The sequence below is a fragment of the Camarhynchus parvulus genome, chromosome 1 (assembly GCF_901933205.1).
Source record: "Camarhynchus parvulus chromosome 1, STF_HiC, whole genome shotgun sequence".
In the NCBI taxonomy this organism is placed as follows: domain Eukaryota; kingdom Metazoa; phylum Chordata; class Aves; order Passeriformes; family Thraupidae; genus Camarhynchus; species Camarhynchus parvulus.
In genome coordinates, this window is record NC_044571.1 from 1,452,143 (window position 1) to 1,469,795 (window position 17,653).

Sequence of the window (17,653 nt, forward strand, 5' to 3'; positions counted from 1 at the left end):
TTACAGTTCTTGTTGCTGCTATGTGGAGAGCAACTTAATTCAGATTTTATTAAGGAAACTTCTGGCTGTGCAATAAAGGAACTGAGGAACACTTTGCTGTGTCAGGTCTGTAGTTTATTTTCTCTGTTTCCAATGCACACATCACAAATTTCAGCCACAAACTCTGCTGCAGAAAACGAAAAAATATTTTCTGACTTTTTAAGGTTTTAGTACCACAATAATTAAGTACCAGAATATAAATCAGTAATTATTTATTGATATATTAATAACATCAACTGATTATGTTTGGCTATAAATGATAGATCAGTGCTATTTTTATTTTCACCTAATTCCATTTATTTCTGACAGTAAGGAATGTCTGTCCAACAGTGATTCTGGTCTTGAGTCTCCCCCCAGACAGATCACAGCAGCTCTAGAACAGCCCCATCATCTTCAGAAAACCCTGTGCAGCCTCCAGAACAGCTCTGGATGCTGGAAAATTCTACTGTGATGAGAGATAAGGCACCTGCTTCCTCATCCCAGCTCCATGAGACCCATCCCAGGGCAGAGGGAAAGGGGAATGACAGAATTAGGAATGAAATCAGGAAAATGAGCTCAGCCCTTTCCATCCCTGAGCTCACCAGGGTTTGACAGTTTTGTCACTGACAAATTGGCCATGAGGAGCATCAGCACTGGAAGGCAAAAGGGCCAAATAAACGGGGGTCTCAGCCCCCTCCTCTGGGGACTTGGTGGCCTTGGGACCTGCCATGTCTGTCCTCACCCAGCCAGGGCAGCAGGCGTTGAGGAGGATGTGGTCGCCCTTCCTCTGCTCGCTCAGCAGCCGCGCTTGGATCCTGGACAGGACAGTGACCCCGATTTTGGACACCCCATAGGCAGTGTTTGGCCAGCCCTCCTTCTCATGGACACCTCTCTTGGTGTCTTCCACGAATTTGGCCATGAGCTGCACCAGCTCCTCCTCAGTGATGGTGTCACTGCGGAATTTCTGCTGCAGCTCCTGGCTGCAGCCTCGCAGGGCTGAGCAGCTCACCGTGCTGGAGACATTCACCACCCGGCCTGAAAGGAAAATAAAACCAGATTTTTGTCACACATTTTCTGTCACAGACATATTTTGTGAAAAATCCTTTACCAGGATTTTTTTTCTCCTGAGAAGCTGAGAAGCCTCAGAGGAAAAGAAAAACAATAATTATCTGCTGCTGTGGAATGCAACAGGTGCATCTGTGATTGGTCTCATGTGGTTGTTTTTACTTTATGACCAATGACAGCCACCTGTGTGGAGCCCCTGGTCACTCACGAGATTTTATTATCATTCTTTTCCATTCCTTTCTATTCCTTTCAAGGTTTCTGATGAAATCCTTTCTTCTATTCTTTTAGTACAGTTTTAGTATATCATTTTCTTTTAATATAATATCTATCATAAAATAATAAATCAGCCTTCTGAAACATGGAGTCAAGATTCTCATATCTCTCCCCTCATCCTGGGACTCCTGCACACACCACCACATTTTCAGCTCACACTGAAGTGGGGCTGCTTTCCAGTTCTGGATTCACTCCTCAGGTGAATATCTGTGAAATATTTTAGGTGGGTTGTTTTGCAGAGCTCCTGGAAAATCAGATGAACTCAATGTTCTGATTTTTAGTAAATGCCATGAGAGGTAATTTAAGATGTGAACCTGCAAAAGTTTCAGATAAACCTCCAGGAAACAACTTCACAATCAGCAGGTACACTCTTATGCAGTAGAAATATCACCTGGAGATTTATAAATTCAAGGATTTATCTCCCAGCACTTCAGTAAGAGGAACAAATCAGCTGAATCAGTAAATCACTCATCTCCAAAATTATATTTCACTGTTTCCCCTCTTACCTGCTACTTCACAACCATTCTGGTGGTGAATTTGGGGATTTAATCTTAAAAGCCACAGATATTAATGTTGTTAATGACTTTTTTAACAGTCATCCTTCACTGTAGTACAAGAGTTCTAGACTGCAACTGTTTCCTCTCTCCCCAAAATTCACTCACTCTGTTTATTCTTCTCCCAAACCTGTTTTTCATCTACTTGACTTCTTTTTTCCTTGAAAACCTTGATGTATTTAAATATTAGGAGAGACCACATTTCATTTATAGCAGCAAACACATGTGAAACATTGGTGCAGTGCCTGAGACTGGACAGGATTTCCCATTCAAAAGGGCCAAAATTCAAACAAAACTCTTTCTCCACTTGTTATGTTTCACTTACCATAAGGCTTCACAAGAGGCAGCAATTCTGTGCAAACATTCCTGGTTGCAAAAAAGTTTGTCTTCAGTGTAACCTCAGCTTGGACTGCAAATGGAGTGGTGTCATTAACTGGTCATAAGAGGTAAGAAGGGAAAAAAAATAACAAAAATTAGAATTGTAACACTGTTTGAATAGAAGTTACCAACCCCCAAAAGTTCATCTTAGTTGCTGTTTTTAATAATTAGAAAACAGGCATATGATCATAGACTGGGCAGGTGTGCATTGTCTCCAAATCCACGGTAATTCAAAAGAGAAACTGTAGCAGGTCATTATTTGATGTGATAATTTAAAAGAGAAACTGTAACAGGTCATTATTTGATGTGGTTATATTGTAAAACAAGTTTAATGACCTACAATCATTTGCAAATCACTCACTTGCATTTAAATCTCAGACATTAAGCCAGATTGTGACCCATGGCCAGGGTTATGGCAGGGGGAGAACTAAAATCCTACAGAACCCCAAATCCTGCTCCATATCCTGCCTTCCTTTTGAAGGAAAACTGCCCTCCACCCCAAACCCCACTCATGTGTCTAACAGGGTATATGGTAACATCCTAAACTTCCCTGATTTAAGAAGCTTTATTAGACAATTTTTCCCAGAGAGGCTCATCCAGAAGACAACCACAGCTCCAGCACCATTTGCTACAGGAAGTTTTTGCTCGATTAAGGACTTTGCTGGACAAATGCAGCACAAAACTAAAATAACAAAACTTAACAGCAAATTTTTGACTGGCTGCAATAGAACATAATGCTACAACTAAGAAAGGAAAGCATAAATTCTGGGATGGCAGCAAAAACTTGGTGAGGCAAGAAACAAGCTTGGGTAGAAATACCAATCAGTAACAGTTGAACTGATAGTTAAACAGTTTTAATAGTTGAACAGTTCTTAAAATGCGTGACCTACTGCTGACTCACTTGTTGTCAGTTTGAGGAAAGTCAAGGCTGAACATCTGGAAATGACATTTTAACTGCTGCTGGAATCTTTGCTGAGCACACCCTGAAGCTCAGACAATTCTATTAAGAGCTGCCTCCCAAGAAGCTCATGTTGAGCAATTTTTCTATAAAGTAACAAGCAAAAGAGCCAGAAGATCATCACTGCACTCCCACTCCATGAGAAGTTCCCTACTCTCTGGCAGTGTGAAGCTGTTCCCCCTTGGAATGCCCCAATTAGGCCACCCCAAAGCTTCTCCTGTGCAGGTGAACAATGCCAGCTGTGCCAGCCTTTCCTGCCAGCAGAGCTGCTCCATCCCTCTGCTCATCCTGGAGCCTCCTCTGGGCTCTCTGCAGCAGCTCCAGCTCCTCCCTGCGCTGGGCCCAGGGCTGGGGCAGCTCTGCAGCTGGGAAATCACCTGTGGGGGCACAGGGACACAATCCCCACCATAAAACCACCAGTCAGACTTGTGATTTGCTCTGTCTGGAGCAAATTCCGATTCTGGATTTCATACACACAACAAAAATTTATCCTTCCACATTGAAACTGCTGTGTTTTTCTCACTTTCTCTGCCTTTCTGCCTACTGGGAGGTGAAAGGGTTAAATGCTTGCCCAGCAGCACAGCAGGATTTGAGTGGTTTAGAGGTGACTGAATGGCTGGAGAAAGTTCGAGATAGCAAAGCCCACCCAGGGACAATAAAGGTGCTTTTTCATCAGCTGGAATCCCAGAGCGGAGAGTGCACAGAACAGAGCAGGGGGGTGGAGAAGAGAAAACACAGCAGCTCCCTGAGGCCCAGGGAAACATTCCCAATGGGGATGGGCACTGAGGCAATTAGCCCAGCCCAGCTCACTGCCCTGTGTGCCTCAGCACTTCCACGTGGTGCAAACACAACCCTCCAGGGAAGCATGTTTACAGAAACATGGAATTGTTACAGCTGGCACAGCCCTGCCAGCCCATGGAGTGCCAGCTGTGCCCCATGGGCACCTTGTCCCCAGCCCAGAGCACTCAGTGCCACCTCCAGGGGACACCTGCAGGGATGGGCACTGCAAAGCTCCCTGGGCAGCCCCTGCCAAGGCCTGAGCCCCCTTCCCATGGAGAAATTCCTCCTGGTGTCCAAACTGACCTTCCCCTGGCACACTGTTCTCACATTATACTTAAGATGGGAAGTTTGCCCAAGCAGAAATGCAGCAGAAGTGTTGGATGCACCCTCTGCCCTCTCCACAGAAGTACCCCAAGAGAGCACTTCCCACCTTTGAAGGCGATGCCAGCGTTGTTCACCAGCACGTCGAGCCCTCCATACTTGTCCTTGAGGAAGTCGCGGAGCGCTCGGATGCTCTGCAGGTCATCGATGTCCAGCTGGTGGAAGAGCGGGCGCAGCCCCTCCTGCTGGAGCTGTGCCACGGCGGCCTGGCCACGGCCGGGATCCCGGGATGTCAGGTACACGTCCCCCGGGAACTGCCGGCACAGCGCCCGCACGATGGCCAAGCCAATGCCTTTGTTGGAGCCCGTCACCACTGCCACCCGCACGTTGGACATTGTCCCCTGGGAACGTGAGCCAAGGTCACAGGAACTGGCAACAGCAAAGCAAAGGTCAGTCAGACACACAGAATGGCTGTTTGGAAAGGAATTAGGATCACGAGATGGTTTGGGTTGGAAGGGACTGTGGAAGCCCAGGGCACCAGGAATATTTCTGTGTCTGCTCCGGGTGCCCTGACCCCCAGGGCAGCACTGACTCTGACCCTCATTCATGGAGAAAGTTTCCCAGACTTCAAGATAGACTGGAATCCACAAAAGTGTGAAATAGATTACAGAGAGCAGTGTAGGTGTATCACTGGGTGAGAAATTGAGGTTTGGGGTTTTTGTGTGTTGTGGATGGAAGCAAGATGGAGAGCACAGGGTGTCGTCCTGGGTTTGTTCTTCATGCTTCTTCTCCATGGTTTTGGGTGGCATTTTGTAACTGGGCAGAAAAGTCCCCATTGCAGCTCTGTGGGATCAGTTATTGGGTTAAAAGGGAAAATAATCCAGGTGTCAGTTCTTAATTGGATAGTTCAGTCCTAAAAGACCTTGTAACAAGAGATTGTTGGGCATTTTGTGCCTTCTAATGAAAAGCTGCTGAACTCACGGTAGTGACACTGTTTTACTGATAAGAAATAATAAACTCTTAAATCCCAGTATGAACTACTGTCTCAAGTGCCTTCAATTCAAACCCAGAGAAACCAACAACTAAAACCCCCACAACCTTAAAGATTGTCTCATTGCCATGGACACCTTCCACTACCCCAGGTCACTCCCATCCAACCTGGCCTTGAACATTTCCAGCAGTGTGGAGCCTCCCTAGGGAAGTGTTTTTTCTTTAAAATATTATTTAAAATTCCACCTCGGATTATGTGAAACTACATTCCTGTGCAAGCCGTGTAAATTCCTAAGGCAACACGAGGTATTCACGGAGATATCTGATGTTAAGTGTTCTGAAGAAAAGCCAACCAGTGATGGGTAAAAAGAAGAAATGTCTCAACTAAAAATTACAAGTGACTAACCTTTCATACTAAATTAACTTTTTGTAGGAGTAAGCTCTTCTGCACTTACACCTCACAGAAAGACTTTACACCTTTTGGGAATATTCAATTGGGTCAGCTCAAGTTCTGCTGAAAACTTCAGGCTCCAAACCTGAGCAACCTTGTTTAGTGTAAGGTATCCCTGTCCATGGCAAGGGCTGGAATTGGATGATCTTTAAGGTCCCAAACAATTTAAAAAAAGGTATCTTTATCTTCCAGTGCCAGGCAAGAGGAGCAATTACAACCTTTTCCGGAAAAAACAGCAGAGCACAGGCTGACTACAATGGCTGGTTGTGTAACACAGCCTCCGAAAACCTGATTGCTGCTTTTCTAACCGATACAGTGCATTTAAAGAAGCTGCATTTCCCCCACAAAAACAAGTTTAAACGCTGGCTTTGCCCTCTTTTGGCATCGTTACCATCTTTTTCTTCCTAATTTACTTGTAACCCCAAGCAGGCATCCAGCGAATATATATCACTCCAGGAATCTCCCGAGTGACGCCCCAGGGTCAGGAACGCCATTCTCCCCTCACCGCAAGTCTCCCTCTGTCCCCCTTGTCCCGTCCCCCTCAGGGGAGGGAACCCGCGGGCCGCCATCAACCCCGACGCCCTCAGGGGGGACACGGGGGTGAAGGGTCCGGTAGGGGGGACACCCAGCACCCCATCACCCACCTCCAGCACCGCGGGCACCTCTCCCTCGTCCCTCAGCTCCACACAGCGAGGAAAGAACAAGTTATATCCAAAGCACAGACACCCGCAAACCGCGGGGAAAGGAGATGGGAACACCCCTAAGATGGCGGGGCATCCCCGCCTCAAAGGCGGGAGAGCGGGCGGGGACTCGCGGAGGCGGACAGCGAGGGAATGTCGGTCCTTGTGTCCCCTTTGCAGGTGGGTTTGGGACGCCGGGCAGCAATTCCAGCCCGGGAGAGACTCGGGAATCACAGTCTGGGCTGGCAGGGTTGGGGCTCCCAGGGGCAGTGCGCGGAGCACGGGCGGTCCCTCAGGAAGTTCCGCTCCCGCAGCGCTGCCGGGGCCGTTTCTGTCCCTCCCGTGCCGGGGGTTTGTGCCGAGCGGCGAATGAAGGTTGGTTAGTACAAGATTCCCAGTTCTGGGGTGGGATGAGATGATAGGGGATGGGGTTTGGACTCGATGATCTCTGAGGTCTTTTCAACCCAAAGGAACGGGATGGGATGGAGGGCCGGCCTCTGGAGCAGCCCGAGCGCCTGTGGGTGATCCCGGCTCCCTGCGGCCCTCCGTCCTGGCAGGGAAAAGCTGCGCTTCGAGGTGCAGTTCAGGGCAATTTTAGCAAAAGGAAAGAGATCAGGGAAAGGTTCTTCCCCCAGAGGGTGCTGGCACTGCCCAGGCTGCCCAGGGAATGGGCACGGCCCCGAGGCTGCCACAGCTCCAGGAGCCTTTGGCCAGCGCTGCCAGGGATGCCCAGGCTGGGCTGGGTGGGCTCTGGGCAGGGCAGGGGTGGCACTGGGGGATCCTTGTGGATCTTTCCCAACTCAGGATATTCCATAAGTCTATGAAGGATCATCCTATCCCATCCCATCCCCATGGGCAGGGACACCTCCCACTGTCCCAGGCTGCTCCAGCCCCAGTGTCCAGCCTGGCCTTGGGCACTGCCAGGGATCCAGGGGCACCCTGTGCCAGGGCCTGCCCACCCTCACTGTAATAAATTTGACTTTAAATGTTTCTAAATCAGTTATTTTAAATTTTATTTTAAATTCAGGTTGTCTAAAAACGGCAAAATATTTTGCTTAATATGAAGAAAAGCAGAGGTCGGACAGGTCGAAAGAGGAGAAGAAGAAAACACTTGAAGAGTTTTATGGATGGAGGTATCATCATACCTGGAAGTTAAATAAGAAAATAACCAATTGTTCCTCAAGGTGTCCCTTTATTATTTATATTTTCAAAAGCCTTTGTGCTTGGAAAATGGCATTCATAAATGATACCTTTTTTTATATGCAAATATCTGAGTGTTAGTTTACAGTCCCAAGCAGAGCAAGGTGAATTTTCTGAGCTCACTTTTCTGCCTAATGGCAAATATTCCATTATTCTAAAATTCCTTGGACATGTTGAATAACTCACACATTTCTGAGACCTCCCAGTGCCCACAGACCCCAAATTTATTTAGTTCAATTCTTTCTTGCCATTCTGTTATGCTTTAAAATGTCCAAAATGCAGTTTCTCTGACTATACAGTAAAATGTTTATGTTTCCTTTATTGTCCAACAGAATTCTCTTTAATAGCATTAATTTATTTTTCTATTTTTAGTCAACTGCAGTCACAAGCTGGAATACATTAAACTTAAGAAGTGGCTAAAAGAGAGAGGATTTGAAGACAGTAATTTAAGGCCAGCAGAGTTCTGGGGTAATGCTTTAATTATTTCTTGATGGTACAAATTTCTGACTCTTCTAAGAATTTTCAATTTCTGCTTTCATTTTGAATTATGATTCTGTCTGGCATCAGGAAAAAAACCAGTTACTGATACTCTTCCAAGGATCTTGTAATGTCAATTTAACATGAAAAAATAGATATGGAGGCCTGAAAAAGCCAAAATTTGAAGTGGAAATAAAACAGTTTTTGGAATTCAACCTTGTTATAACTTGTTTATCTTTTTATCCCCAAGCAAGTTCAGCTTGGGAGCTGAGGTTCACTTAGTAATCTTTACAGTACAGATTTATACTTATATTTTTTCTCTCTCTGTAGGTTTTATTTTAAATATTTTGTAATATTATAGACAGAGCAGAAAGAACACAATGGATCAGAGAAAAATATTGTGACTAGAAATGCTAAAGTTTAGTTAAAACTCTGAAACCAAGAGCTGCAGCTGGTGATGAAAGATGTGTGTGAAGAAAAAATGGAGAAAAAGAAGGTGAATAATTGCTATGAGTGGGAGAAAAAAAGGCTGAAGAATTGCTAGAATTAGACAGCAAATGCTGCAGGATATGCAGGGAAAAGATCCTGAAAAATAAAGAGAAAAAGAAATGAGCTATATCTGGAACAGTCCATAATTGAATTTCTGTGTTGTTACACATGCTGCCTGTTCTTTTAGAGCTTCTCCTTGCTGACCTGATCACTGATTTTCCATATCTACATTTCTTTACTCCTGCTCTTTGTTCCTTCTTCAGGGACAGGCAGAGGATTGATGACAACAAAAGCTCTTCAGGTGAGTGATGCTGTTTGTAATGCAGGAGCCCTTCAGGTTTTTTTTGACATTTAATGATTTTTGCAACAAGCAAAGCTCAGAAATCCGTTGTGAATGTAATTTCTGACTTTTGCACTGTTGCAGCCAGAATGTGAAACCACCAGTCCCCACAGTAATTAAATTAATCTTTCCACTTGATTTTTACTGGTTTTTGTGTGTAATTTTTCTTTCCTCCTCCTTCAAAGGCAGGAGATGTGATTATTTCATTGCCTGAGAAGTGTTTGCTCACCACGAGCACCGTCCTCAGCAGCTGCCTGGGAGGACACATTGAGAAGTAAGTGACAAGTGACACTTGGTGGCCTTCAGTGGGGTTTTTTTCAGCAGTAATGAACCCTCTGAAGGGGTGGTGGAGCTTTAAACTGAATATCCTGAGTGGTGCCAGCATTTCAGGGGTGTGGAATGCTCAGATAGGAAAACTTTAATACTGAACATTGTCACCATGATATTTTCTGAAAAATCCTCTTTGCCCAGGATTTTCTCCTGAGAAGCTGAGAGGCCTCAGAAAAGAATGAAAACAATAATTATCTGATTGCTTGGGAATGTGGTCTGGAGCTCATTTATCAACAGGTGCATCTTTGATTAGTTCCATGTGAATTGTTTTTAATTCATGACCAATCCCAGTCCAGCTGTGTCAGACTCTCTGAGTCAGGCACGAGTTTTTCATGATCATTCTTGTCTAGCCTTCTGATGTATCCTTTATCTTCCTTTAGTATAGTTTTAGGATATTAATACAATATAATACAATATAATACAATACAATATAATACAGTATAATACAATATAATATAATGTAATGTAATATATAGTATGTAATGTAATATATAGTATATAATGTAATATAATATAGTATATAGTATATAATATATAATATATATAATATAATAATCAGTCTTCTGAGAACATGGAGTCAGATTCTCATCTCTCACCTCATCCTGGGGACCTCACAACACCACAGAACATTTGATATATACTGAACATCTGATAAATACTGAACATTTGCTAAATACTTAAGTTCCCCTTTTAGCTTGGCACAGCTGGAGAGAGGGCACAGGCTGCAGCTGCAGCTGCCTCAGAGCTTGCTTGGCCCTAAATGCCAATTAGAAATGTTTTTTTTGGTAATTTGGGAGTCAGCTCCAATAGGAGAAGAAAGATAAAACTGGGCTGCAAAGCCAGGGCCTTTTAGAAAATTAGGAACAAATTGGAAATTTGGAAAATTTGGAACAAAGCCTCGTGCTGGGCATTGAATATTGTGTATCCTGAAAAAAGCCAGCCCAAGGGGTGAACCTGAAATTGTTACTAAATCCAGCTTTTATTGCCCCTTGGAAATCAGCCACAGGACTTGGAGATGAACTACAAAGAAGTTTTAAATAGAAGCTATTTAAAACTTCCAGAGAGCTCTGAGAGAGGTAAAACTCTGCTGTGTCCATTTCCCATCTCACCTCTGCAGGTCTGCTGCATTGGTATTTTTATTATTATTTTATCTCTATTTTTATTTTATTTTTACTTTTATTTTTAGTTTTAAATTTTGTTTTATTTTTATTTTACTTTTTATTTTTTCTATTTTATTTTTCCTTTCCATTTTATTTTTCTTTCTACGTTCTTTTTATTTTTAATTTTATTTTATTTATAATTTTGTTTATTTTTATTTTATTTTTATTTTATTTTTATTTTACTTTTTGTTTTTATTTATTTTAATTTATTTTATTTTAATTTAATTTATTTTATTTTAATTTATTTTATTTTTCTTTCTATTTTATTTTTCTTTCTTTTTTTATTTTTTCTTCTTTTTTATTTTTATTCTTATTTTACCTTTAAAAATTTTTTATTTATTTTGCTTTTTTTATTTTTATTTTTTTATTTCTTGTTTTTTAAATTCTATCATAATTTTTATTTTATTTTTATTGTATTTTTATTTCCCAATAGCTGGAAGCCCCCTGTGTCTCCTTTGCTGGCCCTGTGCACGTTTTTGATAGCAGAGAAACACGCTGGGGAGAAATCTCCATGGAAGCCCTACCTGGATGTTCTACCCAAGACTTACACCTGCCCTGCTTGTTTGGAACCTGATGTCATCAATCTTCTCCCAAATCCCTTAAAAAAGAAGGCTCAGGAGCAAAAAATGATGATCCAAGAGCTGTTCAGATCTTCCAGAGCTTTCTTCTCTTCCCTGCAGCCTTTGTTTGCTGAGAGCACAGGAACTATTTTTAATTTCAGCGCTTTGGAGTGGGCTTGGTGCACCATAAACACCAGGACAATCTACATGAAACATCCACACAGGGATTGTTTCTCCCTGGAGCCAGATGTTTATGCACTGGCACCATATTTAGATTTGCTAAACCACAGCCCAAATGTTCAGGTAAGAAGCTCAAAATAGATGAGTGAATGTTTTTATTTTTATAAAGCACACTCTGTCAATGCCATCTGCATTGATGTGGTGGGTGAGGAGTGTGGGGAGGGCAGGGATGGATCTCACAGGGGGAGAAATGGCTCAGCTCCTCAGGAACTGCAGTGCCAGGACACAGGGAATGGTTTCAGACTGCCAGAGGGCAGGGTTGGGTGGGATATTGAGAAAAAATCCTCTCCTGGCAGGGTGGGCAGGGCTGGGATGGAATTCCATCCCTGCATCCCTGGCAGTGCCCAAGGCCAGGCTGGACACTGGGGACAGTGGCAGGTGTCCCTGCCATGGCAGGGGTGGGAATGAGATATTTAAGGTCCCTCCAACCCAAACATTCAGTGATTCTATAATTCAAATATTTCAGTTTGTGCAGCAAAGCCAAGGCGCAGGGACATCCCACAGTGGCTGGGGGAGATTTGCATCCAAATCAACTTTTGGGAAGAGCCACTTGTAAACACCCCCCTGATCTGCTCCTAAAAGCAAGACAAATTCCTTGTCCTGACACAAATCCCATGGTCCCTGTGTTATTTCACCTCTGGCTGAAGCCTCAGAGCAGCCTGAGGGGAGTGCAGAGAGAATTTCCACCTTTTGTCAGGCTCTGGGTGCCACCACTGGGCTGGGGCAGCACAGGAGAGGCCAGCCCTGCATGGAACCATCTGTGTTTGCAGATCTGGGGTCTCTCCACAATTGAACAAGAATTTCAGTCCTCTGGGGTTTCAAAATTCAAAGGTTTGTTTCCTTTTCCACCCTTTTACCTTTTATTTTTCACTCCCTGAAGGTCACAGCTGGGTTTAATGAGCAGACAAGGAGCTATGAAATTTGGACAAATTCACAATGCAAAAAATACCAGGAAGTTTTGATCTGCTATGGACCTCACGATAATCAGAGGCTGCTGCTGGAATATGGATTTGTTGCCCTGGACAACCCTCACAGCAGTGTTTATGTCTCAGCAGGTTGGATTTATGGATTGTCTGAGCACTGAAAGGCACAAAACCAGAGAACTGAGTGTGTGATACCTCTTTGCATAGACTTTAATGATTTAACTTTTCCTTAATTAAAATGGTTTTTGTTACTATGTTATTTTTTAGAATTGTTATTATTAACAACATCTGTGTAGAGATTCCAGGTGGATGTCTTAGATTGCAGCACTGAGGATTGAAATCCAGATCTTCACAAACTGAACTTGCTTGGAGTGTTCCATAACTTCAGTTTGAGTCAGGATTTCTGTTAGAATCCTGGAAAGTTCTCCAAAATTTAACAGGTTTTGATCTTAGTCTTACATTAAAAATATGCTTGAAGTCTCTTGTCAGAATTGATGATTGTGGTTTCTCATACATACAATTTATTGAAATATTTAAACTGTATTTTTCTGCAGATATCCTCCTCAAATATTTCTCACCACTGGACAAGCAGAGAAAGGCCAAAGTTTCCATTCTAAAGGATCATGATTTCCTAGAGTAAGTATCTGGAGTTTTTTGTTTCCTGGTGAGATTTTAATTCAGTTTTTCTGGGAGTGAAATTTTGCTTCCAGTATCAAGATCCAGCAAAAAAAAAAAAAAAAAAAGTAGAATTATTTGTTTTTTAACAAACTCACTGCTTGGGAGAGATGGAGAAGTTATAAACCCTAGTATCAAAGCTGGAGATCTTCCATGGCTGATGTGTCTCAGGAAGAAAACTCACTCCAAAGCTCAGCTGAACTTCACCCCATCCCTTGGACTTTGTAGGAACCTGACCTTTGGCTGGGAGGGACCATCCTGGAGACTCCTCACAGCCCTCAAGGTGCTGAGTCTGGCAGCAGAGGAATTGTGAGTTGGAGCACCCTCAGTGTTTATTGGGTGGGTGTGCAGGAGCCTTTGGCTTTGATTTCATGGAATCACCAGGGTGGGAAGGGACCCCAGGGTCACCCAGTGCCACCCCAGCCCCAGCAGCATCACCCCAATCCCTGTCCCCAAGGCCACATCCAGACTGCTCTGGGACAATTCCAGGGACTCCAAACCTCCCTGGGCAGCTCAGCCCAAGGCCTGACCACTCTGCCAGGGAAATTTTCTGTGCCAATCTCCAACCTGAGCCTGCCCTGGTGCCATTTGAGGCCATTTCCTCTCCTCCTTTCCCTGCCCCTCCTGTCAGGAGCTGTGCAGAGCACTGAGGTCCCCCCTGAGCCTCCTTTGCTCCAGGCTGAGCCCCCCCAGTTCAGCTGCTCCCCCCAGGATTTGTTTTCCAGCCCTTTCCCAGTTATTTTTGCCCTCTCTGGCCCAGCTCCAACCCCTCAATGTCATTTTTTGGGTAACACTGCACAAGCTGGGAGAGAATCCAACTCCCTGCCCTGCTCTGGCCCAGGTTTGCAGCACCCCTGGGCAGAAGCTGAGTTTATTCCCACTGTTGCTCAGATTTGCAGCTTCAATCTGAAAGGGAATTTAGACCAAGACGGAAATCAAGGTTTTATCTTTTTTTCCCCTCAGTAAGATCCCAGCTCAGCCCAAGGCCTGACCACTCTGTGAGGGAAATTTTCTGTGCCAATCTCCAACCTGAGCCTGCCCTGGTGCCATTTGAGGCCATTTCCTCTCCTCCTTTCCCTGCCCCTCCTGTCAGGAGCTGTGCAGAGCACTGAGGTCCCCCCTGAGCCTCCTTTGCTCCAGGCTGAGCCCCCCCAGTTCATCTGCTCCTTCCAGGATTTGTTTTCCAGCCCCTTCAATATTTTCTGTTTCCCTTCACTCTTTGCTCTCTGCTGGCTGTGAGTGACACACTGGGACAATTTTTGGATCTCCTGTGTCTGATTTGTTGCCCCCAGGTGAGAAATGAAAAGAAGAGAGACAGAAAACACCCTTGACTCTTAACTCCCTCCCCTTTTGCTGCTTTGATGATTTCCTTTCCTGTATTATTTCCCCTTTCTATTTCAAGCCCCAGATATTCCCTCAAGGTTCAGGCTCCTTTCAGGCCTTTTTCCTGTTGGTTTGATGAAATTTTAAATGCTTTTAACCTGGTTTGATTTCCTTGACTCATGTGTTCCACAGGCTGGAATTCCAGGGCCAAGGAAGTTGCTGAAATTCATCTCCAGGGACTCTCAGTGCACTTGGAGCATTTATTCCAAATGGCAAATCTGCCTCAAACATCAGGGGTGCAAAATGATTACCTGCACTTTGTTTGCAATCAATGAAATGAGGGAATAAATTAATGAGAAAAGGCTTGTTCAGAGTTGTTTGTGCTTTGAAGATTCATTGCTGAGTGGAATAAATTGATCTGAGAACTAAAAATAAATCCCTGGGCTGGGTTACAGGCCCAGGTGAGGGCCAGGGCAGCAGAGCCACGTTTGGCATCCAGCTGGGGAGTGCAGCAAATAATTCTGAATTCTTCAACCATTTTGGTTCCAGTGCCTGCTGGAGGAGGATCCTGCTTGGGGATGTCTCTTCAGCCAGGAATGAACAGCAGGCTTTGGCTACAGCAGCAAAAATTTGTCAGTTTTTAATAGAGGAGACCCAGCATGTCCTTCTCCAGGTAACTTGGGAAAATAAGGGAGCTCAGATTCCTTTCTCCATCAGAACTATGTCATTTTCTCAGTAAGAATTTTGATGATTTTTCCCTTTCCCTGTTTTTTTTTTTTCGTTTTTACTGCTAAAGTTTCTCTTGTGAAATTAAAAACCCCACTATTTTACCATAACCAATAAAATCCTTACAGATTTTCACAGATTTTCTCTTCATGTCCTATGAAATCAAAATTTTGAGTCATTTCATCCCATTTGTCTCAACTCCAGATTTCCCAGTTGAAAAGGGACAGAGAGAACCTCAAAACCCACCTGGCTTTGGTGGAAATGCTGCGCTCAGAAGACCTCAAGATCCTTCAAAAATCAGCTGAGATTCTTTGCAACTTGAATTTAGGAACAGCTTGAGCCCCCTGGAGCTCAGACAGCTCTAATTGGTCAGGGATTATTGCCAGATTATTACTCTTTTAATGGACCTGAGCAGCAAAGAATAATTTAAATTTCATCAGATGAATTTTGTTCTTTGCTGACCTCCACACAAAAGGTTCTGCTGAAGTGGGGAGCTCGAGCTCCTTGGTTTGGAGAAAAGAGAATTTTTTTAAAGGGCATTTCAGGGCAGTACCCTTATTTAAGCTGCAGAAACTTCATTTGGAATTGGGATTCTCTTGTGATTATTTTCCAGGATGTGATTTTATAAAGTGTTTATTTTTGTAAATGTATTACCTCATTTTCTACAAGACTTGTCTGTTTTATTTTTCTAAAATCCTTTCTGGAGCTGGAACTCCATCCCTCACATCCTTGAGGCCAATTCACCTTCAGATTTGCCTAAGTTATGTTTTTAAGTCACTTGCCACCATATTTGACACTCTAATCAGTCCCATTAAGCCCTGCTCAGTTTAGATTGGATATCAGGAATTTTTTTTTCATGTAAAACATTGGAACAGGATACCCAGGGCAGAGTCCCCCATCCCTGGGACTGTCCAAAAACGTGGATGTGGCACTTGCGGACTTGGTTTGATGGTGACCATGGGGTGATGGTTGGACTTTGAGCTTAAAGTCTTTTCCAGCTTTAAGGATTCTGGGATTTTCTGGCTCTGAAGTGCCTCCTGAGGTTCCTTTGGATTTGGGGGGAATTCTCACCAGTTTTTCTCCAGGTCCTTCTGTGACTGTTTGACCTTCCTTTAATAAACCCCTTTTCATTCTCTAACACCAGCTGTGTTTCTAATTTTATCATTTTATCACAAAATGCTGCCAGAGTTAAAGGAGATAAGGCTGTTTGGCTGGTTTATTTATATATTTTTTTCCTCCTGAGGATGGTTATTTTAAGAGCAGCTCCTGTGCAGTGTGTCTGGCGAGGTGAATACGAGTTTGACAGAAGTTGATTTGCTTTTGCTGGGGGCTCCACATTTATTCCAGGTGCTTTGGATATGAGCTGTGCCCCTGGAACTCCTACACAGCCTCCAGGGAGAGCAGGAAGGGGGATCTGGAAGTGCAGGAAAGAAGGCAGAGCACAGCAATTTATGTGTCTATATAAAAATATACCTCAAATTTAAGCTTAAACTTTTTTTATTCAACCTAAACTATGTGCAAGACAGGGCTGAGAGCTGAGGTGCCTGAGGAAGCAGCAGCCCTGGGAGTGCTCTCTAGCTGTTTTACAGAATAAATCAAATCTTCAGAGTGAAAATTCTCCCTCTCAGCCTCACTTTGAGCTGCAAACAGCATCTCCTCAGTGATGTGCTGATAACGTTTCACTCTGGCTCTCTGGTCCCTGAAAAAGGGTTGAGTTGGATCTTACTGTGGTGAAAAAAAAGAGAAAATCTTGATTTCCCTCTTGGTCTAAATTCCCTTTCAGATTGAAGCTGCAAATCTGAGCAACAGTGGGAATAAACTCAGCTTCTGCCCAGGGGTGCTGCAAACCTGGGGCAGAGCAGGGCAGGGAGTTGGATTCTCTCCCAGCTTGTGCAGTGTTACCCAAAAAATGACATTGAGGGGTTGGAGCTGGGCCAGAGAGGGCAAAAATAACTGGGAAAGGGCTGGAAAACAAATCCTGGGGGGAGCAGCTGAACTGGGGGGGCTCAGCCTGGAGCAAAGGAGGCTCAGGGGGGACCTCAGTGCTCTGCACAGCTCCTGACAGGAGGGGCAGGGAAAGGAGGAGAGGAAATGGCCTCAAATGGCACCAGGGCAGGCTCAGGTTGGAGATTGGCACAGAAAATTTCCCTGGCAGAGTGGTCAGGCCTGGGCTGAGCTGCCCAGGGAGGTTTGGAGTCCCTGGAATTGTCCCAGAGCAGTCTGGATGTGGCCTTGGGGACAGGGATTGGGGTGGTGCTGCTGGGGCTGGGGTGGCACTGGGTGACCCTGGGGTCCCTTCCCACCTTGGTGATTCCATGAAATCAAAGCCAAAGGCTCCTGCACACCCACCCAATAAACACTGAGGGTGCTCCAACTCACAATTCCTCTGCTGCCAGACTCAGCACCTTGAGGGCTGTGAGGAGTCTCCAGGATGGTCCCTCCCAGCCAAAGGTCAGGTTCCTACACAGTCCAAGGGATGGGATGAAGTTCAGCTGAGCTTTGGAGCTGCATGTGGCCTTGGGGACAGGGACAGGGTTTGGGGTGATGCTGGTGGGGCTGGGGTGGCACTGGATGGTCCTGGAGGGCTCTCCTCACCTTGGTGATCCTGGGATTCAAGGAGAGCTGAAGTGGGAAGGCACCCAAAGACAAACTGGGTTTGTTTAGGTAATAAGAGCCCCCAGATTTCATGTGTAAAGAGCACGAGGCAGAAATAGCACAGTTGATTTTTTTTTTTTTTATTTT

The 17,653-nt window shown here is 44.5% G+C and overlaps 2 protein-coding genes across 4 annotated transcripts; one reads left to right on the forward strand and one right to left on the reverse strand.

Moving 5' to 3' along the window:
* Nucleotides 1-97: 97 nt before the first annotated feature.
* Nucleotides 98-6,738, reverse strand: LOC115909442 (carbonyl reductase [NADPH] 1-like). Its single transcript, XM_030958797.1, has 4 exons — nt 6,433-6,738; nt 4,457-4,776; nt 2,236-2,343; nt 98-1,053 (listed from the first exon to the last, which is right to left on the reverse strand). Exons 2-4 carry the CDS (start codon nt 4,740-4,742, stop codon nt 617-619), a joined length of 831 nt encoding a protein of 276 aa, XP_030814657.1. The 5' UTR covers nt 4,743-4,776; nt 6,433-6,738; the 3' UTR covers nt 98-616.
* Nucleotides 6,555-16,029, forward strand: SETD4 (SET domain containing 4). 3 transcript variants are annotated; one of them, XM_030958764.1, is made up of 11 exons: nt 6,555-6,648; nt 7,496-7,601; nt 8,041-8,136; nt 8,898-8,935; nt 9,160-9,248; nt 10,898-11,327; nt 12,145-12,319; nt 12,742-12,823; nt 13,091-13,171; nt 14,735-14,858; nt 15,116-16,029. In XM_030958764.1, exons 2-11 carry the CDS (start codon nt 7,529-7,531, stop codon nt 15,248-15,250), a joined length of 1,323 nt encoding a protein of 440 aa, XP_030814624.1. In that variant the 5' UTR covers nt 6,555-6,648; nt 7,496-7,528; the 3' UTR covers nt 15,251-16,029. The 3 variants fall into 3 exon arrangements, with proteins under 3 accessions (XP_030814624.1, XP_030814642.1, XP_030814633.1); XM_030958782.1 differs by lacking the exon at nt 15,116-16,029 and having other exon boundaries at nt 13,091-13,201; nt 14,735-14,805; XM_030958773.1 differs by lacking the exon at nt 6,555-6,648 and having other exon boundaries at nt 7,525-7,652.
* Nucleotides 16,030-17,653: the final 1,624 nt, after the last annotated feature.

Bases quoted from the DNA above. Each gene is read 5' to 3' on its own strand.
- LOC115909442 (XM_030958797.1), bottom strand. From the start codon at position 4,742: ATGTCCAACGTGCGGGTGGCAGTGGTGACGGGCTCCAACAAAGGCATT. The intron at 2,344-4,456 runs GTGGGAAGTGCT...TCTTATGACCAG, and splicing joins CGCTGGCATCGCCTTCAAAG to TTAATGACACCACTCCATTT. The intron at 1,054-2,235 runs GTAAGTGAAACA...TTTTCCTTTCAG, and splicing joins GCCTCTTGTGAAGCCTTATG to GCCGGGTGGTGAATGTCTCC.
- SETD4 (XM_030958764.1), top strand. From the start codon at position 7,529: ATGAAGAAAAGCAGAGGTCGGACAGGTCGAAAGAGGAGAAGAAGAAAA. The intron at 11,328-12,144 runs GTAAGAAGCTCA...CACTCCCTGAAG, and splicing joins ACCACAGCCCAAATGTTCAG to GTCACAGCTGGGTTTAATGA. The intron at 13,172-14,734 runs GTGAGTTGGAGC...TTTTGGTTCCAG, and splicing joins AGTCTGGCAGCAGAGGAATT to TGCCTGCTGGAGGAGGATCC.